Here is a 22,113-nt window from a genome sequence, read left to right on the forward strand (position 1 = left end):
TGCACTGGCCACCTTGACACACTCATCATGATAGCTCTGGGTCTTCATCTCTGTTGTATCAATCACTCTGACACACTCACTAGTGATAGCTCTGGGCCCCCATCTCCACTCTCACAGTGGTCACTTTGACATACTCACCATGCTCTTGATGATTCCCCGGAGGGTGCCACCTTTGATATACTCAGTGATGAAGTTCAACCTCTTGTCCTTGTAGAGCACCCCGATGAACTTGAGCACATTGGGATGCTCCAGACAGCGCATCACCTTCACCTGAGGAGTGAACACAGGGCCAGCATTTGAGATGGAGCAGTTGTGACTCTGGGGGAAGGTGGGTAGAGAGGAGCCTTCTGCTTCTTGCAGGCCCATGGCCCCCCTTGGTGCCTGTGCCTATTCCCCAGTCCCACCATCCTCTCTTCCACAGACACTGGAAGAAGGCAGTGTGGCACAGGAGAAAGAGAGAAGGATTTCAAGTCAGGAAATTCAGGTTCAAACCCTGGATCTTCATCTATTACTTTTTTTTTCATCTATTACTTCTAACAACAAATGTCACCCCCCTGAGCCTCAGTTGCCTTATCTACAAATTGAGGAGGCCGGAGGAGATGACCTCGACATCCTTTCCAGCTGTAAATGTATGATCCTTTAGATTTGTGTTGGTGACGGAGCTGAGCCTATGACTCTGATCCCCTGGTTCTTGGCCCAATGCTGGATCTGCTCCATCTTGGCAGTCTGGTCCCCTGGGTGAGAGCCCTTGGAGGTCACAGACGTATACAGTGAGAACTTACTAAATGTTTGGTTCAATGTGTGCCATGCTACTTCATGATTATGGGAGGACTGTAGAGATGAGAAGATGTGGCTAAATTATAATCTACAACAGCTGAGGGAGTCTCCATAGATAAGATCACAGAGACAGGTTCTTTCTAATTATTACAAGTTCTAGCAATGATCTGAGGCATGAGCAACAGCCTACACAATAGCCCCAGCTACACCAGGGGGCTTGGGACACAGTCCCATGGCAGGGTCTTAGCAGATCCTGCCAAGTTGGGATGAGGGGCTCAGCTACCAATCAGAGTTATAAGTAGAGGCTGCCTAAGCCCTGGGAGTCAAGGGTCCAGAGTCATAGTAGTTAAAAAACATTCTTGCTGATGCTCCAGCTGGGGCAGGAAGTTGTGAGCTTCATATTAATGATTCAAATGGTCCCTGTGGGAAAAGTTACTACAGGCTGGGAATTCTGGGTGACTGCATGAAGAGAAAACAGGAAGAGCCCCCCCCCCCCCCCAGCATCGAGGATTCCTTCTTCAATTGGCTGCTTGGAGTCCGTGCATCTCCCTCAGGGTCAGAGAATTAAGTACAGTCACCAGGAAAGAAACACTCTGTTCTTAGGTTCCCAGGAGAGTAGGGGGCCCCTTGTTTAGGGACAGGAGGCTGGTCTGTATCTGGCAGAAGGGATGGTGTCAAGTGCCGAGGGGGGAGAGCAATCATTGATGAGAACTAAGGACAGACAAGGTGAAGAGAAGAGCACAGTTCTGAAGCTCCCCCAAAAGCTCCTCTTTCAAAAGCTCTTGAAGAACCTCAAACATCTGGAAAGGTGACTTTTTCTTATCCATCTTTACAGATGCTTAAAGTGTGTTGACTTTGGTTAAATCTCCAGACCTCAGTTTCCCCACCTCTAAAATGAACCTCATTGGGCTAGAGAAGCCCTGGGAACCCTTTTAGCTCTCTTGAAATCTGGTGGGACAGTTTGAATAATCCTTGTTCCCCTTCACCACTACTATTACCCAATAGCCTCTCCTCCTTGGAGAGTTTTCACCCACTCGGGAATCTGGCAGCTCTCATCTCTAGATCCCAACACATTCTTCTCTCTCCCTCCCTCCTTCCATAAGGTCAATGCCTAGCTACCCAAAGCCTCTCCTTATACTTGGTCTCTTTTGGTGGGTCTCCATTCAAGTCATGTCTGTTAAACATGAGTGCCCCTCTCCTGGGGCCTCTTTTTTTCCCCTCTCAAAACTATTTCACTTAGTGATCTTATCGGTTCCCATGGAATCCCTATGCTGATGATTCTTCATCATCATTTCTGTATAGGTTTGGAAATGCTGTTACATTGAATGGGATTTCCAGTCCAAACCTCTTCCAACCTCCAGACTCCTATCTCCAAATGCCAATTGGATATCTCAAACTGGATGTTCCATTGTCATCTGAAACTCAATAGGTCCAAAACCAAACTTGCTATCTTCCTTTCCAGACACTCCCCTCTCCCTAACTTTCCTGTTACTGTCGAGGCCATTTCCATCCTCCTTTTCTTTTTTTTTTTAAGGTTTTTGCAAGGCAAGTGGGGTTAAGTGGTTTGCCCAAGGCCACACAGCTAGGTAATTATTAACTGTTTGAGACTGGATTTGAACCGAGGTACTCCTGACAGGGCCAGTGCTTTATCCACTGCACCACCTAGCCGCCCCTCCATCCTCCTTTTCAACCAAATTCACAATCGAGGTATCATTCTCAATTTCTCATTCTCCCTTACTCCCCACCCCAACCCCCATATCCAATGTACTGCCAAATCCAGTCTGTTCTACCTCTCCAACATCTCTTGAATAGGCCCCCTTGTCTCCTCTGACACTGACCACCTTGGTGGCAGGCCCTCATCAGTTCACTCTTGGACTACTGCAATAGCCTGCTGCTGCTGCTGGGTCTCCTGAGTTCAAGCCTCTCTACTTTAGGTCATCCTTTAGTGGAAAGATCCCCCTGAGTCTGATGTCAGAGGGTCTTATCTCTGTGATGCTCACTGCCTGGTATAGTGGACAAGTGATTTTACCTTTAAATGAGTTGGTCCAACCATAAAATGATGGTCTCTGGAGTCATTTTTGATTCTAACTTTATGATTTCAGGGTCCTCGCCTTATTTAAACTCATCTCAGAAGACTCGATATTGATCTACAGATTGGAAACTGAGGCTTGGAGTTTTGGGGGTTTAGTCTTCTTTAAAGGGGAGTGAAAATAAAATTGAATTAAAAAATTAAAAAAAGTGAAACGTATGCCAGTAAAGGTCCACAATTCTTATAGCCCCCTTGAAGCCAGACTAACCTCTTTGAGAAACGTCCTCTGTGTCTCCTCATCAAATCGGATGAGCTCCTTCATCACCATCACTTCGCCTGTCTCCCGGTGAGTCACCTGGGGGAAATCGAGCATGTGGGGATTGGTCCAGAGGGAAACTGTCAGAAGGCCCTGCTCTAACTCCCCCTGAGAGGAAGGCAGCTCAGCAGCAAAACCTTCTGGGTCCCAACCAAGCAACACAGGTAAGAGGAGGAGAAATGGAAGTCCACAATGGGCTTTATAATACTTAAGCGTAGCACCAACCATGGAGGCATGGGGGAAAGAAAAGTAGTCTAAGAGCTGAGAAGTAGATTTCAGTTCTTCATTCTAGTTTTGCCACTAACTTGTGGCTGTGTGACTTTGGGCTGATAACTGTACCTCTCTGGCTCTTAGTTTGCTTATCTTTAAAGGGAAAGTTCAAATGGTCCTTCTAGATTTAATATGCTATGATTTTATGTACTAATTTTAAGGGAGAAGGTTGACGGGAGGGAATGTTCAGTAATATTCAGCATTCTTCACCCCTCCCTATCCTCCCACTGACCCTGGGGCAAAGTGGGAGCCCATACCTTGATGGCCTGTCCAAAGCAGCCCTTCCCTAGTACTTCACCATGAATGAGGTCAGAGGGTCGGAAGATGCGGTGGGTCCGAGAGACGATCCGGAGGGACTCAGAACGGCCCAGGTCCTTCCGCTGGGAGGCTGGGGAGCCCAGGGAGCTGCCACAGGGTGATTTGTCAATGCTGCAGCTTCTCCTGTATGCACAGATAAGAGAGTTGTAGGGACTGGGGTAAAGTTTTTCTGCTCCATACTCCCCATTTAGGTGGGGTAAGGATGGCGTTAGAATCCTCTCTTACCTCCAGATCCATCTCCTGCCTCCAACCTTCTATCCTTTCTACCAAAGTAACCCTTTTTCCGCCTTCCTTCTGTCCATGGTGGAGGCAGATTTATGGCCACTACTCAGCCAAATGATCAAATCACGCAAGCCTAATTGAAATCCTTTTCCCTCTTTGGGGTGATTCCTTCACTCACCTAAGGTGCTTAGGACTTTAATGTTCCCACCCCCACTTTATTAAACTCTGTTCAGTTTCTTATACCTAGATGTGCATGAGCGCTTGTACTCCATACGCAGGGCTATTTGAATCTGAACTTGAGTCCTAACTGAGTAATGTAAGTGGAGGGAATATTTCTTTTCTATCCTTGTATCTCCAGGACCTAGAAAAGTGCTATGAATACAGCAAATGTTTAAAAATTGTTTATTGGGACAGCTAGGTAGCAAAGTGGATAGAGCTCTGACCCTGGAGTCAGGAGTATCTGAGTTCAAATCTGGTCTCAGACACTTAATAGTTACCTAGCTATGTGACCTTGGGCAAATCACTTAATCCCATTGCCTTGCAAAAAAAAAAAAAAAACCAAACCCAAAATGTTTATTAATTAACTGCCTATTTCTACTGCCAGAAGCCAATGGGGGACAAGGGGTCTTCCAGGTTCTGCTAAATTCACACCAAATGGAGCAACTTCCTCCCTTTGCTTATAGGTAAGGTTGGTCCAAAGAGACCCTATTTAAGAGGACTGGTTTCTAAAGGGTCTGAGCTACACACATGAGTGAGTGGCTAGTGAGGTCATCACACTCAGCTGCTAGTCAGAGAAGTTGCTAATTGTCAGCAGAGGGAGCTATCTACAAAAACAACTTTTTCTTCATCAGAAGCCTATGGCTTATTTTCATATTGGGAAACCACTAGAAAAGGGAGATGGTGGGCCTTATTTTCTGCCATGGCTCTTGTCTGCAGAGGGGTATATTCTGGAGATGACTTACAGGACAGGCCTCTGCCGGACAGGTCCTCCTGCTTCTGTGTTGGGAGTTCGGGCTGGGGAACACAGTGGGCTTCGCAGATCTGCCAGAGGACTAGCTTCTGGACCTGTGCCATGGGCCAGGACATCATGGGGGTCGTGCTCAATGGTCAATTGGAGCAGGCGACTGGTCTCCTGAATCAACAGGTCAATCTGCAGAGAGCAAACATGGTCGTATCTGAGCAAGAGGGCCTAAAACCATACAGCCTTCCCCTCCCCATCAGATCTCCATTTACCCCTTCCGCCCACCTCGAGCAGAGGCTGAAAGACCCCATTGCGAGGAATACCTCATCTAAGGGGACATTCCGGATGGGAGTACCATTGATTTCTAGGATTCTATCTCCAATGTGGATGGAGTTCTTCACATCTGGACTGATGCAATCTGGGTCCACTCTACAGGACAAGAGAAGAGAAAGAATTGGACAGAGCAGCAACTGCCATGCAGTCATGGAATATTTGAATGAAAGGAAACCACAAGAATCATCTGGACCAACTCCCACATTTCACAGAAGAGGAAACCATCCTTAGAGAGCAATAAAGGCCTGGACTCAAATCTTAACTGCTGGTCAAAGCTGGACCGAGGGCACCAACAAACGGAGGCCAGCAGCCAGGTTTGGATTCTCACTAGGGGTCCTGACAGTCAGAACACTGCCGAGTGGGATCATAATTGCTTAACGCATAGAAGAGGGATTTGACTTATTCCTCTTAGCCTACCAAAAAGAACCAGGAGTAGTAGGAAGACTTAGCTAGTTCCAATAGGTGGGGCCTGGCTGGAGAGGAGAAAAATCTCAGAACTACCAATCAATTTTCTGCCTTGACCAGTTGGGTCTCAACCACTTAACTGAGTCTCACCTACCCAAGACTTACTAGTCTCACCTAGTCCAACCCTCTCATTTTGTAGATGAGAAAACCGAGGCCGATATCACAGATAGTAAGCCACAGAGCTGCCACTTGAACCCACAACTTTGCTCTAAATTACACATCCTTTCTGTTTAATCATGCTTTCAGTTAATTAAAATAAAAAGATGCATTCATAGGAAAAGACTGGGGGGAAAGGGCTGAAATTCTAGGAAGCAAAGATGTTAACGAGGCAGGTCCCATTCCATAAGGTTCCTTCCCCAAACTCAGACAAACCAGGGTGTCTGAGGTTGGACTCTGCCTCCTTCCCATTGGACCTTAGCTCCCCATTAGAATGGCAGCTTCCTGAGGGTAGGTAATTTTATTCTTTGTCCTGGTCTCTCTCCCCAGTGTTCTTCCTGAAGCAGTTTGTTAATAAAAGTGGCTGTCTATTGGTTGAGAGCTGGAGGGAAGGGGCGGCAATGCTCACTGACGGGCCTGAGCGAATAGTGAGCACAACCCTTGGCTCTCTCTTTCTCTAGGGCAATAGGATTGGATTGCTAAGCTTCTTGCCCCTGTGAGAACATAAAAGGTCAAGAATTGGGGGGGGGGAATCGTCAAATTTCAGAATCGGACAAAACCTTTCAGCAATCATTTAGTTCAACTCCCTAACTATACCAGAGCCCACCAGATGGCACTCTCTCTAGCCTCTGCTTGGGCAGCTCAGGACTTTCAGGAAATGCTCAATCCACTGTTGGATAGCACTTAACAGTTCAAACATATTTCAGTCCCTAGCGTCAAGAAGATTGAGGTTCAAATCCAGCTGTTTGATCTTGAGAAAGTCACTTAACCTCCATCTGCTTCAGATTTCTCAACTATAAAACGAGAGTAATAAGCACCTCCCTCCCAGGGTTATTATAATAATCAAATGAGATTATATTGTAAAGTGTTAAACACGGTGCCAAAGAAGAATCTTTTTTTTTTTTAAGGTTTTTGTGGCAGTGGGGTTAAGTGGCTTGCCCAAGGCCACACAGCTAGGTAATTACGAAGTGTCTGAGGTCAGATTTGAACTCAGGTCCTCCTGACTCCAGGGCCTGGGCTCTATCCACTGTGCCACCTAGCCGCCCCCATAGAAGAGTCTTAATATATATTTATCATTATATCATCTTATACTGAATCCATATCTTCCTCCCTATAACTTCCACCTACTGCTCCTAGTTCCCTTTTCAGGAACCGAGCAGGACAAGTTGGATCCTTTGTCCAGATTACATCCATACTGGCATCTGAAAACAGTTAATATCCCTCCCCTGTATGGTGTCTGCCTCTGTCCCCATCTGCCGCACCCCCACATCTCCTCTTCTCCAGTCTAAATCTCCCCACTCCCTTCAACAATAGACTGGTTTCCAGCCCTGGCAACCATCCTAGCTGCCCTCCTCTGGACATTCTCCAATTTACAAGTGTGCCCAGAAATGGAAATGCTACTCCAGGTCAGAAGACAGCACCTTACTCTGGAGGTTGATGGGGCAGCAGTATTAAGAAAGGTTGAGCTTCTAGCAATCAGGAGCTTAGCCTCCATTGTCTTGCTCAGAGTACAACCCAGCATGTCACAGTTTAAGATGGATATTGATAAATTGGAGATTGTCCAGAGGAAGGTAAGAAAGATGCGCTTGAGTCCATGTTGTATGATGATAGCATGGAGGAAATGGAAACGTTCAGGCTGGGGAAGAGAAGACTCAGAGGGGCATGACCATTGTCTTCAAGGATCTGAATGACTTTCATAGGGAAAAAGGACTAGATTTGCTTTGTTTGGCCTCAGAGGGAAGAATCAGTCATGATGGGAAGTAGCATTTGGACTTGATGACAGGAAACATTTTCTAGCAATGGGAGCTGTTCCAAAGTGGACATGGTGACCTGGAGAGGTGGTAAGCTCCCGAACAGATCCTAGATGATCATTACAGGGGTGTGTGTGAGCATACATGTGTGTAGTGTGTGTAGTGTGTGTAGTGTGTGTGTGTGTGTGTGTGTGTGTGTTCCCTTGGTTTGACAAGGGCTGAACTACCATGATCAGTGACTCAGTGACATTTCTTCCAATCCTCAAACTCTGCAGTGTCCTGTGCCTGGGACCTTGCACCATATTCCCTGCCTGAACACCCCAAGACCAAAACCAAGATAGCTGAGTTTTTAGTTCTTGCCCAATGCTTAGCTTAAATCTCCTAGTTGTGGTTCGCAAGAAGTCCTTATTCATATTTTTAAAATCCTGGTCCCAGGACCAATTCTCTTCCTCCTAGTCCTTAGGCTGAAATAAACACCACATGAGCTGTGCCCCTAGAGGGCCCCACCTTTGCCCTCCCATCCCCTGAGGAGCCCCAAGAGGGATGCTCACCCACGAACTCGAACAGTGTGGGAGTGCTCAGACCCACAGCCCGGCTGGCCGTAAGGTGGGTCGATGGACACAGAGAGTCCTCGTTTTCCATCAGCAGAGGCTGGGATGGACACCAAGGTGACTGTATGGGGGAGGCGGGACCCCGGCGAGTCAGGCAGGATTTGCTCGATGACCGGAGTCACCACCATTTGGTAATAGCAATGCCCACTGGGGAGGGCGGAGGCAGCCAGGAGAGAGGAGGAAAGACAGAGATCAGACAAAGGGAGAAAAAAGAAAGCTTGGTAAGATGTGTCCTAATTAGTCCTAGTCTCCCAGCCTATATCCAAGAAGAACTCTTAAGGACTGGTGAATCCACTGTTTTGGGGACAAATGGTTATGAATCTTTAAAAAACTTCATTAGGATAAATACATAATTTTTACCTTCCCCCAATCTCAGGTTTCATCTTCTTCCTCATTTCTAGGTCTCCATCATATACAACTTTATGTATATTAAGTATTTATTTACTTTGTAATTGATAATGTAGATATTTTCCTAATCCTAAAGAATAGCTCTTTGTGAGGAGAGATTGCTCCATTCTCTATTCTTGTGTTCCCTGCCTTCATAAATGATTGTCGACTGATGGAGAGAGAGCTCTGGAAGGCTTTCAATGGTGAGGACTAGAGGCCATGGAAGATTATCTATTTTGCCATCTGTAAGAAACCTTGGTTTGGGAAACAGTAATCTAGTTTAGCCATCCCCAGGGGGAAAACTGAGACCCCAAAATGACATGCTCAATGATATACAGAGGACTTGTTGGCAAAACAAGGCCAGAAACCTGGGTCTTCTGTCTTGACCACTCTCTGGGTCTAAACTCACCAGTACAGCTTGGATCGTTCCACCAGGGCATAGGTATCCCCATCCCCAATGAAGGCCCCACATGTGAGACAGATGAAACATTCAGGATGGTACTTCTGGTCCCCTGCCACCTGGAGACACAGGTAGAAAGACAAGTGTTTGGAGTCTGCCCTCTTTCCCCTTGATGGGCACAGTCTTATCCTCAATGCCCTTCTCCTAGCCAGGGCCTCCAAATTTTCCTCAGCTTCTGTCCATCACTGATTCAATGATCCAACTTAATTTACCCCTCCCTCCATCCATCTATACATCCAAACATTCATCAATCATCCACTAACATATTCATTCAAACATCCATCCATTCATCCATCTACCTACTCAACCATCCATCTAATAATCTATTTATTCAAACATCCATCACTCATCCTTCCAAATACTCACCATCCATCATCCATTCATCCAAACATCCATCATCCATCCATCGACATCTATCCACTTCTCTGTTCATCCAAACATTCATCAATCATCCATCAGCCATCCAACTGTCCATCATCCATCCATCCAATCATCATTCACCCTCTATCCATCCATCAAAAATCCACCTACCCATCCTTCTATCCATCCCCATCCATCCATCCATCCATCCATCCATCCATCCATCCATCCATCCATTCATCCATCCAGTCATCTATTCATTCAAACATCTATTATTAATCCATCCCATCCACACTATAGTTCTTCATCAAACAGTCACTGTATGCAGAACACTGTGTTAAGTACTAGCAGAAATATAAAGTTCACAAAGGACATGAGCCCTACCTTCTAGAAGCCAAGAGCTCTGAGAAAGTTGAATCAGCTTTTAGCTGGCTGCTCAGAGATCTAAAATTCTTAAAGGCAAACTATGGACATAAAGACAAAGGACTTATCACAGAAGAGAGAGGGCTAGGTATGGACAATAAAGAGACTGAGAGTGTATTGGAAGTGGAAACGTAAAACCAGGATAGAGCAGCCCCCAAGATAATGTGTGTGTGTAGGGGTACTTACCATGACCAATCCTTTCGTGATCTGCTCGGAGCAGCCGTGGCATGATTCACCATAGCGAGCCCAATAATCCTTCTTACAATACAACTGCCCATCCTTTTCATAGTACTGGTGGGAGAGCGAGGCGCCACACTCACAGCACCTGGGCCAGAGACAAGAAGGAGGCTAGGATGGGTATCATGTCCACCATGTACGCCTCACATTCTGACCCTCCAGGAAGAACCATCAGCATTTGGAAGGGAGTACTCCCAGTCTACACTGGCAGGGCATACCCCAAGGAAACAACAATGGTCTTGGAATTGGATTTTATTTGAGAGGTATGGGGAAAAAAAATGCCAGATCTAGATAACCCAACCAGAGAATTTTAGTGCTAGAAGGGACCTAAGAGAACATCTAAGTTTCTGACTCTTTGTTCATAAGATTTTGAGCTCCTGGGGGCAGCTAGGTGGCTTAGTGAATAGAGCACTGGCCCTGGAGTCAGGAGGAACTGAGTTCAAAACTGGATTCAGACACTTAATAATTACCTAGCTGTGTGACTTTGGGTAAGTCACTTAACCCTATTGCCTTGCAAAAAACCAAAAAATAAGATAAGATTTTGAACTCTCAGGCACTTGATGAACATCTGCTCTGATCCCTTCATCCTGCAAAGGTGAAACCAGTGATATGTGAAAGTGAAGACTAAGGTCCAGGAACAGGGTTCAAATCCCACTATGGTTCTTCCTTCCTTCCCATCTCTATAACCTTAGGCAAACAGCCCCTTGGCTTCAGTTTTCTCATCTGTGCAATGAGAGGCTGGGACCAGATGCCTCTGAGGTTGCTCCCTGCTCTAGATCCATCAGCTGAAACTGAAATTCAGAGACATTAAAAAAATCTTCCTGAGATCCCCCAGGGACCAGAGCTAGAGTTAAAACTCAGGACCTTTGACCTCATGACTTGGGCAATCTGTACTGTGCCATCTCCTAGTAAGCTCTGGAGAGGGGAGAGACTTTAGAGACCCCTTGCACCAGAGTTTCTTGGGCTGGGGTGGCAGAATTTTTTTTTTAATTACTGAATCACTGTATTTCAATATTTTCCTTTGTGATATTAAGGATTTTATTTCGTGCATTTAAACATATGATATTGCAAAAGAATCCACAGGCTAGAACAGATTGTTTTTTTTTTTATGGCAAACAAACAAAAAAGCAGTTAAGAGACCAGGTTCTGGGAGTCTCCTTATTTTGTAGACAAAGAAACTTCATCTGGAGACAAATTCCCCTAAATGAGAGCAGCAGGTTTCTCCTCAAGGAAAGGAGGCCTTCAGGAGAGGCCCACTGGCTGGGGGTGTCCCTGGAGGCAAAGTATGGCCACAGTGTCCATTTGGACTTTTCAAGGCCATCTCAACAGAATATCATCATTCAAGAGCTGGGAAGGCATTGCAGAGGGCATCTTATACAAAATCCTCATTTTACAGCTGTGGAAACTGAGGCCTAGGTAGGTTGCTTCAAGACTTGCCCAAGATCACACAGCTAGCTAACTGGGGATCTAAGGTCTCTGCACTCTAGGATTGGAGCTTTTTTATTTGTACAAAGGTAGGAAAGGAAGCCAGCTGGGGAAGCTGGGAATGGACTGGCCCCTGAGGTTGGAACATGATCTGTCTTTCCCAAGCTACTCAGGTTCCTCCCCAGGAAGCCAGGTCCATGACAGCAGTGGCCAGGCCACTGCAACTTGAGATCCCCCCTCCTGAGCTAGGACCCCTTGGGCTTGGGCCTGATTAAGTAGCAGAGCTGGAATTCTCCAGGCTTGGGGGAAAGGGGGACAGAAAGGGAATAGCTGTCTGGCCAAACAGGAAGGAAGGAGAGAAGGAGGAGGGAGAGGAGGCGGAGGTGGGGGGAGCCTGAGAGGGCAGGAGGGAGGGACTGCGGCATCCCAGAGCCATCGTGAGGCTGTCTCTTTAAGAGGCAGCCAGCCAGTTCCTCATTGTCTGGGAGGCCAGTACTTCCCTGCTTCCTCCCTCTATCCATCTCCCCACCTTCTACCCCCCATCCCCCCAAAGAGCCCAGGAGACAGAGGGAAGGAGCTGCCGCAGTCTGGGCTGCAGCTGGGGCTCTGGGGGAGGGGTTGCCCACACCTCTGCCCAGCCAGCCCCCCTCCCAGAGCAGAGCTGGGGGGAGGGAGGGATTTACCAGCTCTGCATTGTTTGGGGGGGTCCAAAACAGCATAGTAGTGGGGGAGGGGAGAGAAGAAACGTGGCTCTCAGGACTCCCCCACCTACATGATGTCATCCCAGAGCTCAGTGGCGAACTTGAACCCAGGCAGGGCTAGTCTGGCCAATGGCGGCTCAGGACCAGTGGGGGCGGGCCCAGCAACTCCACTAAGTCCAGCCCACCCACACCAATGGGCCTCACTCCGGTCTGTTCCCCCTCCCCAAGCCTCTGCCCAGAAAGGGATGCAGATGCCCAGCTTTCCCAGAAATCCCCCTGTGGATGGGGTTGGGACCTGGGGGGGGGTGGGGAGAGCAGCAAAATGACCAGGGGTACCTCCCCCCTCCCCCGGCCCCGGCTTTCTTTGGCCCTTCTAAGAATAACAGCAGGGAAAGCCTTAGCAGTCTCCCATCCTGGACTGCCTCAGTTTACAAAGAAGGATGCCAGCTCCCCAAGGCCACATGGTCCCCAGCCCTCCCAGTCCTGCCACCCCTGGCCCCTCAAAGCCCTTTCTTTGAGAACCAGGAGCTTAGAAGCCTCCATTCAGGATCCACTCTTCCAATCTTTCATCACATTTCCCTCTGCTGGTGAACACTGCGCGGGAGGAAGGGGGTGGGTGACGTCAGGCCTCCGGCCCAGACAGTGAGGACACATTGAGAAATCGGATGTGAAACACAGGAGCGTGAGTCCCCCATCACAGCAGGCTATCAGGGAAAACCCAAAGCTTCTCCTTCTGTAGCTGAAAACAACCCTAAAGATAGTCTCATCCCTTCCACGAGGAGGGAAACTGAGGCCCGGAACGGGAAGTGAGAAGCCTGAGATTGCCCAACTAGGGCAACATTTTTTGAGCTGGGCTAACCTTGGAGGCTGGAGGCAAGTCGTCAGCTATCCTCTAGGAGCCTCCTTTTAGTCATTCCCTTCTTTATCTGTCTCTCCCACTTGCCCCTTATCTCTCCTCACTGAGCTCTCACCCGGGGAACAGTTAACAGCCTCCTACCTGGCCTTCCTGACTCCAGCCTCATTCCTTTCTAGGTCACACAGATATTTCTAAAGCATAAATCTGACCAAGCCAGGCCTCAGCTCAAAAGCTTCTGACAATTCTTTGACCTCTAACCAGACTGGCCTTCAGAGCCCTTTCCTGTCCACCTGCCACCCATCTTTCTCAGCTCCTGTGGTCACATTCCTATCTCCCTTTCTTTCTCCAGTCCTAAAATGTTTTCCTTTCTTCAAGAATCCCTAGTTTTCCTGAAAACTCAGCTCAGAAGCACTCTCTCCAGAAAGCGCTCTCCTCTCCAAAAAAAAAAAATTGCATTTACTTCTCCTTGGGTCTTCTACTTTACCAAGTGGGGGAAACTCCTTGAGAGGAGAAGGTGGTTCATTTTTAAAAAGTGGGTATTCCAAGAAAGTTGGCCTGGCAAACAGAGGGGGCTTAATAGAGGCTTGCTAACTGCACTGAACATCCACCCCAGGGTGACATATGGAGATGCTCCAAATAGGCACAAGAGGGACCGACTGGATCTGATCCTTTCCCTGCCTCCCAGGGGGTTCCACTCTAACTCCATCCCCTCCCTCTGAGGGTCTCCAGCTTTTCCACAGAATGGGAGCTGGGAGGGGACCCTCAACAGGAGAGGTAGTGGCAGCCACAGAGACCTGGCACCAGAGCCCAGGAAGCCTCTGCTTCCAGAGGGATGAGCCACCCAGAGGATGCCGGAAGTTTTTGGCTCAGTGGTCAAAGGGAGCTTTGGCCAAGAATAACCAGAAAGCTGATGGGGAAGGGAGGGAAGAGGTCAGAGTTGCTCAGGACCCTGGACTGAAGAAGGTACAGCCTCCTGGAGCAGCCTAGAGGTAAAAAAAGACGAGAACGCAGCTCTGCTACCAATTACCACTTGGGTGACCTTGGACCAGTCTCTTCCATTTCTGGAAATCCATTTATTTTTCTATGAAATGAAGAGATCTGATAAATAATATCAGGACTTTTGGGTGAGGAGTAAGATTAAATAAGATCATAAACTGAATCTCTTATCCTCCAATCCAGAAGGGAGGGAAGGCTGAGCTGGAGGCTGGTCACCCAGCTAATCCAGCCTCCATTCAAGGTCCAAGGGAGAAGCTCTGATTTCAAAGGGGCAGGTGGTTCTCCAGCAGGAAAGGGAGCAGTCATAGGAGAGCTCCTGAGGGTTGTGAGCTTAGAGTTCATGCCCCGGCATGGATCAGCCCAAGGACTGTCTGCTGGCTCTGGGGTGCCCCCTGACCAGCCCCTCCCCCAGGCTGTCCCTCACATATCACCGGGCCCTGCCATCTCATACCACCTCATCCTAGGTCTGGTTTAGAGCTGGAAGGTGCTCAGAGACCATGGAGTCTAGGGGTGAATATGCCCTTTGACAGCAGCCTGGGGCCCCTGGCTCAGAATCACGTTTATAAACAAATCAAATAAAATACATAGAATCATAGAAGAAACTAACTATATAACAAATAGTTCTCTCTCTCCCTCCCTCTCTCTCTCTCTATATATATGTACATACATATATTTGTTTGTTTGTTTTTTAGGTTTTTGCAAGGCAATGGGGTTAAGTGACTTCCCCAAGGTCACACAGCTAGGTCATTATTAAGTGTGTGAGTCTAGATTTGAATTCAGGTACTCCTGACTCTAGGGCCGGTGCTCTATCCACTGTGCCACCTAGCTGCCCCAATATATATATATTTTTAAAGTTCAAAGATCACCAGTGACAAACCCCTGATCTTTCATTTGACAGACAAGGAAACTGAGGGACTTGGATCTGAACCAAGACTTCTGACACCAGACTTCCACCATGATTCATGGAGGGGATGGATTGGACTAACCCTGGTCAGACACATCGACAGCCCTGGTGTTCTTTGGGATGGGTGAGGGCAGAGGCCCTTAGACCAGGGTGTTCAGGCCCCAGAGCTCCCTGGTCCGGCTGACATAGCCACTCATCTCCTTCATCCAGTCGCCATGTTTCAGTTCTCCAAGGCTTCCCAGACCTGGTACCCCCCCACCCCCTTCCTTCCTCTGCCACAACTCTGGGAGGGGGAGGAGTTAGGGAAGAGCACAGGTTACCTCGGATGAAGAAGCCCCAAGGTGGCCACCCCACTGGGAGCTGGAGGGGAGAAGGGTCTGTTCTAACTTACTTGGCCCTGGCGAGGAAATAACGTCTCTTGAGGGTTGAAGCCAGCATCCTCTGTAGCTGTGGCCTCCGGGGAAGTTAGGGACCAAAGAGGAAGCTGAGGCGTGGTCAGGACTCACCACTCCAACCCCCCTCCAGCCCTAGTCTATGAACTTAGAAACCTTGCACCCAGGGGTGGGGCTAGTGTGGCCACAGGCTCAGGGGGAGAAGGCAAGGCATGGGAGAAAGGAGAAAATGTGGGGAAGGCTTCTTCTCCTCTCCCCAACTTTCCAAGAAGTGCATTTTAAAAATGCTGGCAAGTTCCTGTGCCAGTTAGGTTTTAGAGGAGGCTTGAGGTGAGGTGACATAGGCACAGGGGCAAGAGCTATCAGCCTTCCCTGATCACCCACTAGTACTACCTGACATGGCACCCATCTCTAGGACCACTGGATAAGTGCTGGCAGGGCCTCAGAGTCCAACTTCTCATTTTACAGATGAGGCCTGGGAAGTGGTGACTGGTTACCATTCCCAGAAAGTCCTTGTTCCAAGGTCCTCCTGCACAGGCTCTTAGCTTTAGAACTTGGCCCCTTCATTTTATAAGGAACCTGAGAATAAAGTTAACTTACCCAAGGTCAGGGTGGATCAGAAAACTGTAACTGGAAGGGCATTTCGAGGTCATTTAGCCCCCCTCATTTTACACATGAGGAAACTAAGGCACAGAGAGGGTGAATAGTCAAAATATAAATTCATTATTTATTTTCTCATTATTATATAATTTATTCAATTCAATTTATTACTATTATATATAAATGCTGATAAATGTGAGGTTGGCTTAATACATGCTTATTTTTCTGTGTAGCAGTTCAGTTCTGGGTTCCTAGGTCCATATGAGGCTACGGGGTCCTCAAAGACTATTTAATCTACCCTAATCCTCCTTTTATAAGTGGGGAAACTGAGACCCACAGCAGGTCCAAGGCCAATCAGGTAGAGAGGGGGAAAACACTGACTCTGGAGCCTGAAGACCAAGGTTTCGATATAGGCTATAGTTTAAATACAGGGGGATTAGGTTTGATTCTTGCCTTGGACATTTACTGTTGGGCGACCAAGGGCAAGCCCCTTCTGCTCTCTGGGCCTCGGTACCCCCTCTCTAAAATGAAGTGCCTGGAATAGATGCTCTCTAGGGACCTTTCCACTGTCCATCCTGTTGATCTGCATTTTTCTAGAATAGCACAGACTGAGTCCTGCCCCTTGGATCCAATGCAGGGGTTACCAGGAGCCTAGAAGGAGGTGCCCTCCAATGGGTGGGGGGGGTGAATTGCTCTGGGAAACTCTCTGGGCTTGAGTTGTCTTCAACTCATTGCTGGGATGGCAAATGTGTGCCAGGCCCTCAAGGAGAACTCTGGGCTAGGCAGGTGTGATCTGGAGACACTGGCAGCCTGGAAGACAGGGTCTCCCCAAGGCTGTTCAGGATGGGGCTGGGCCACAAGGTTCCCAAGTGTCCAGCCCTAGGCCTCTGCCCCATCCTTATCCTTGCCATCTAGATCACAGCATCTTAGGGTTCTTTCAGGAGAAGAAAACTGAGACCCAGAAGAAATGACTGACCCAAGATCCCACATCGAATCAGTAACATGGTCTCTTCCTCTTAGGGCACCCTACTTTCTCCAGACCCATCCTTATTCCCAGCACGGAGGCCCCCAGGCCTGGCATGGCCTAGGGGCAAGAGCAGTTGGGAGCAGATCCTGTCCCCTAATGCTTGCTATCTGGGTGACCTTAGCTAAGTCATATCCTATCTCTGGGCCTCAGCTTCCCTTTTTGTTATGATGACCTCTGAGTTCCCTTCCAGGGGTCAATCTATTATTCTATGAAAAACACAAGGTAGAACAAGGACTTCACCTCCAGGTCCAAGACTCTCTGCCCCATCAAAGCCCCGTGGCCCTCCACTAGAGGGGAGGTTTGCCATGGACTAGATCAAGGTTTGGTCATTCTGAATCCACTCCCTCGGACCCTTCCACATCTTTCCACCATGTCCATTTAGGCCTGGGCTCTGTGAACTTGTTTTTAAAAATATTTGCTAACCATGTCAATATCATGAATTTTCTACATCTTTTATTGAGTTCATTTGAGAAGAGAATCTGAGAAGGGTCTGTAGAGTGGCCCAGGAGCTCCTGGGCCAAAGGGGTCTGGGACACTGCCCTAGCTGTAGGCTGGCGTGGCAGATATCCACTGGAAACCATAACGCTCATTTCTAAGTAGAGATGGGTGTGTACATCTCCCTCTCTACCTGGTTGGTGAAGCACTTTACAAGGTTTAATTTGTGTGATCCATATAGTCTCTCCAGGACTCTGGCTCATCCAGGGGACACGAGACGCCATCTAGTCCATCCTCTTTTTATAAAAAAAAAAACTAAGGCCCCAAAAGGGCAGTTCCCCCAAAATAGGGAATCTGGGGCTGAACTTGGAGCCTGGCTCTCCTACCTCAAAATCCAACATCCTTTCTACATCGTGTAGATATTTTGTTTAGTGGGGTCTGTTTGGCCATCGAGCTGCAGCCTGAGGTGGTGGGTGACCAGTTAGCCCAACTCAGGGATAGGATGTCTTGATCTGAGTCTTGCCTCTGGCCAGTCCCTTCACTTTTCAGGCCACTTCCTAAGACTTGAAATGGCAAACAGGGAGCAGGGCCACCATGGTGAAAGGAAGAAAGTCTTCTATGGAGAGATGCCCATATCAAAGTAATTCAGATCTGGTCCCTGCCCTGCCCCAGGGCATTTCTTAGCTCTGCTGGGGATCTTGGGCCCTAACAGGTGCCAGGAGAATATCTCCCCTTCTTTGCCTCCCTCCCTTCTTCTTCCCTCCCTCTCTCCCTCTTTCCTGCCCTCCCCCCAAGTCCTACCTGAAGCAGTCTGAGTGCCAGTCAGCATTCAAGGCCTGGAGGTACTGCCCATCATAGATGCTCTGGCCACAGCTTGAACACACGGGCAGGTCACTTCCTGTAAGGGGAGGGGCAGATGAGGGAGGAGGGAGATGGTGAGTGAGGTGGGCATGATGCCCACCCCTCTCCTGGCCCATGGCAGGCAGGGCCTGAGCAGGACCCTGTCCTCTGCCATCTGGACCTGGCCTTCAGGGAGGATTAGTCAGGGCAGGGGGAAGGGAAAGGAGAACAGGATGGGTCCATCAATCAGCATTCTCTAAGAGCCTACTATAAAACAGATAAAACCAACACAGTTCCTGCCCTCAAGGTTTCTGGCTCACCTTCTCAAAGAGGAGAAATGAAGAGAAGGGTAGGGATTCTTCCCCTCCTTCCCCATCCATCCCAAGGAGGGCCAGCGTGTTGGTCCCTAATACCATGAAGGTGGTCTGGGGTCCCTGACTCTGGTCCCCTGGGTCATTCCTAAGGGAAGACTCTGAAATTAGAGAGTGGACTAGGCTAGGCTGGGTTGGGGCTGCTATAGTCCATCTCCGGCCTCAGCTCGCCCCTAGGTAACACGAGGACTTGACAATCTCTGAAGTCTCTACCACCTCCAGGTCTCTGAGTCGGGGATTCATTTCCAGAAAGGAGGCAGAAGCCCAAGGTAGGGAAGAATCAGGTGTGCCCCCTGCCCGGATCCCCCATCGTCCCTCCCATGAGGTTGAAGACCACTGAGAACCCAGAGGGCTCCTCTTGGAGAATTCTGAGGAGAAGCAGGGGGGAAAGCGCGTCTCCTCTAAGTGCTTAGTCATCCCTACAGCCCTCCCCACACCAGTTCTGGATTCTGGAGTTGGTGGAACCCTCAGGGAGCTGCTGGACCAATTTCCTTCCATTACGGAGGAGGAACCTCCGTCTTCTGGATGAGGCAAGCACTGGGAAGGACCTTGGGACGCTTTTTAAACATTCATTCTCTCACTAGAGTCTCCCAATCCCCCTGAAGGTAGAGAGGACAGCATCGTGTTCCTGTTTTACAGACGGTCAGTCACCATCCATGGCCCAGTTTTTCAGGGACATGACATTCAGTGTTCTTTGACGACGGAATGGGGAGCCAAGGTGTGTGTAATTCTACATCCCATGACCTTCAGTTGGTTTTGGAGAACCTAGGAAAGCAGGGGTGGCCTGGCCTCAGAAACAGGTCTAGGTTGGGTACAGATCAAAGAGCTGGGTTCCTTGGGGCTACTCTGGATGTGTCTGGTGGTGACAGAGATGGCAAGGGTATTGGGGGCATGTGGGAAGGTACCTGGGGTAAGAATGGAAAGGAGGTGCCTCTGGATTAAAAATCTGCCTTACAAACTTCCATTACGTGTGTGTGAGACCCCAGGAAAACCAACCTCTGTGCCTCAGTTTCCTTATCTGTAAAATGATGGCTTCAGTGATCTCACAGTCCCCTTCAGTTCTAAGTCTATGCTCTTATGAACTTACACAGGTGAGTTCACGAGGCCTACGGGGACCCAACAGGATGGCTCTGTGGGCCAGGAGACTAGCCCCTCGCCCCCAAATGCTGTTCCCTAGGTGAGGCTCGGCCCCCCACTCTCCTCATCTCACAAAGCACCGAGGCCCCCTGCTCCTGGGCGCTAGGAAGGCGGGAAGCCTCGGCATCTGGGGTCTGCCCGGGCCCCCCAGGGTGTGCCTGGCGGGATCCAGGAGGTCTGGAGGGGAGGAGGGGGAGAGGGCAGGGGGCCCGGGATGCCCGGCTTCACCCACGTCTGCCCAATGCCCCTCAGAGGCGACGTTCTGCCTGCCAAGGTGCGGAGCCCGGGCGCAGCCGCCGGCCGGGCCGGGAGGCCCCTCACTGCGGAGGGGACACTGAGGCCCGGGACCCCCCACAGGAAGTGCAGAGCCAGCCCCCCACTGGGGGCTCCGTGGCGGCCGGTGGGGCCCCGGGTGGAGGAGAGAGGGCAGGAGCGTGGGGGTTGGGGGAGCGGAGACCACCGCCCAAATGAGCGGGGGAGAGGCCGCCTTGGGGGGCAATGGGGGCCGGGACTGACCCACCCAACGGCCCTGGCTTGGGGGGCGGGAGGGCGGCCGCCCGGGGCCGCGGCCCCACTTCACGGCCAAGGTCACCGGCGGGGCCCGCGGCCCGGGGCGACCCCGGAGCCGCCCCCCGTGACCTTGGGCGAGTCGGGCGCCCTGGGCCCCGGCACCGGCCCGCGGGGGTCCGGGGATCTGGGGTCCGGGGGTCCGGGGGGCGGGGGATCCGGGGTCCGGGGGTCCGGGGCCCGGGGGTCCGGGGCCCGGGGGTCCGGGGCCCGGGGGTCCGGGGCCCGGGGGTCCGGGGCCCGGGGGGCGGCGCCGCTCACCTTCCTCCTCTCCCATACGTTCTTCCCTCCAGGTGCAGCACAGGAGCATCAACCTCATGCATTCGGCGGGGCCGGGCCGAGGCCGGGCCGGGCCGGGCCGGGCGCCCCGCGCCGCAGCCGGCAGCCCCGGGCCGGGCCGGGGGCGAGGGCCGGGGGTCGGGGCGCCGCGGGGCCGCGGAGGGGGCGGGGCGGCGGCCGGGAGCCGGGGACGCGGCGGCGGCGGCGGCGGCGGAGGCGGCGGCTGGGCCCGGCCCGGGGCGGGGGTGGGGACCCTGGCGGCGCCGGCGCGGAGGGCCCGGGGGCGGGGCCTGGGCCCGGGGCGGGGCCTGGGCCCGGGGGCGGGGCCGGGAGCCTAGCGGCGCCTGCGCGGAGGGCCCGGGGGCGGGGTCTGGGTCCGGGGGCGGGGCCGGGAGCCTAGCGGCGCCTGCGCGGCAGGGCCCGGGGGGGGCGGAGTCTGGACCCTAGCGGCGCCTTGCGAAGGGCCAGGGGGCGGGGCCTGGGTGGGGGGCGGGCCCGGGAGCCTAGCGGCGCCTGCGCGGAGGGGCCGGGGGCGGGGTCTGGGCCGGGGGCGGGCCCGGGAGCCTAGCGGCGCCTGCGCGGAGGCCTGGAGGCGGGCTCGGGGCGGGGCCCGTGGCCATCTGGACCAGGGCCCCCAGTCTGGCCCCGCCCCGCCCCGCCCCCGGCCCCCCTTTTCCCCTCGGCACCCCGTAGGCGCCTCTCCCGGTCGGGCTCGGGCCCCCCTAGTCCTTGGCGTCGCCAGCCCGGAGCTTGGCTTAGGAGGGGCGGGGGGAAGGGCTTCGAGGTCATTGTCGGGAAAGACCCCCGGGAGGGCAGCCCCGCCCCGCCCCGCCCCGCCCCGCCACTTTGGGGGGCCCGGGGGCGTCTCTCGTGTGTGGGCTGATTGCCCCCCCCCGGCCCCCAAGCCCCAGGGCTGGGAGAGGGGCGGCGGGGCTGGGGGCGCCGTGCAGCCCATGAAGAGAGCTCGGGGCGGCAGACGCGGGCGGGAGGAGGCGCTGCCCTGGGCGGGGGGCCCGAGCCGGGGAAGTCCAGGGCCGGGGAGCCCTGGATGGGGGGTTCCTGGACCAGGGGGAGCCTTGGATGGGGGAGCCCTCTATTTGGATGTTTGAGGATGTGTGTGTAAGAGAGTGTGTTGGTGTGTAAGAGCATGAGCTTGTGTTCATAGGTGTGTGGGGGGCGCGCTTGGAGCAGAGGCTCTGAGGTGGGCCCTTCAGTTGCACTGATGATGAAGAAATTGTTGTCCTTCATTCTTCTTCTTTTTTTTTTTTTTTGGTTTTTACAAGGCAATGGGATTAAGTGACTTGGCCAAAGTCACACAGCAAGGTGATCATTAAGTGTCTGAGGCTGCATTTGAACTCAGGTCCTCCTGACTCCAGGGCCGGTGCACCACCTAGTTGCCCCTTGTCCTTCATTCTAGAGAAGCCATGACGTCAGAGAGGTGATGCTATGGATTGGACTTGAGTAAGGGGTTGCTGTGCTAAGCCACCAGCCTCACATTCTCTTCCAG

At 51.4% G+C, this 22,113-nt stretch overlaps 1 protein-coding gene across 3 annotated transcripts in view; it reads right to left on the reverse strand.

The window, feature by feature from the left end:
- The window catches only part of LIMK1 (LIM domain kinase 1), a 29,243-nt gene extending 8,576 nt beyond the window's left edge, over positions 1-20,667 (reverse strand). Inside the window, exons 1-10 of one of the 3 annotated variants that reach the window (XM_074189404.1) lie at positions 20,589-20,667; positions 18,214-18,310; positions 10,026-10,164; positions 9,006-9,115; positions 8,150-8,356; positions 5,217-5,322; positions 4,895-5,082; positions 3,650-3,833; positions 3,075-3,161; positions 139-270 (exon numbers count right to left, since the gene is read on the reverse strand). In XM_074189404.1, coding sequence (XP_074045505.1) covers positions 139-270; positions 3,075-3,161; positions 3,650-3,833; positions 4,895-5,082; positions 5,217-5,322; positions 8,150-8,356; positions 9,006-9,115; positions 10,026-10,164; positions 18,214-18,310; positions 20,589-20,646 — 1,308 coding nt within the window. In that variant the 5' untranslated portion in view covers positions 20,647-20,667. Of the gene's footprint in view, positions 1-138; positions 271-3,074; positions 3,162-3,649; positions 3,834-4,894; positions 5,083-5,216; positions 5,323-8,149; positions 8,357-9,005; positions 9,116-10,025; positions 10,165-15,349; positions 18,135-18,213; positions 18,311-19,204; positions 19,765-20,588 lie in introns of those variants that run through there. The other 2 variants (XM_074189405.1, XM_074189406.1) reach the window with 2 other exon arrangements.
- Positions 20,668-22,113: the final 1,446 nt, after the last annotated feature.

This window comes from Macrotis lagotis, chromosome 5 (genome assembly GCF_037893015.1).
Source record: "Macrotis lagotis isolate mMagLag1 chromosome 5, bilby.v1.9.chrom.fasta, whole genome shotgun sequence".
NCBI lineage: Eukaryota > Metazoa > Chordata > Mammalia > Peramelemorphia > Peramelidae > Macrotis > Macrotis lagotis.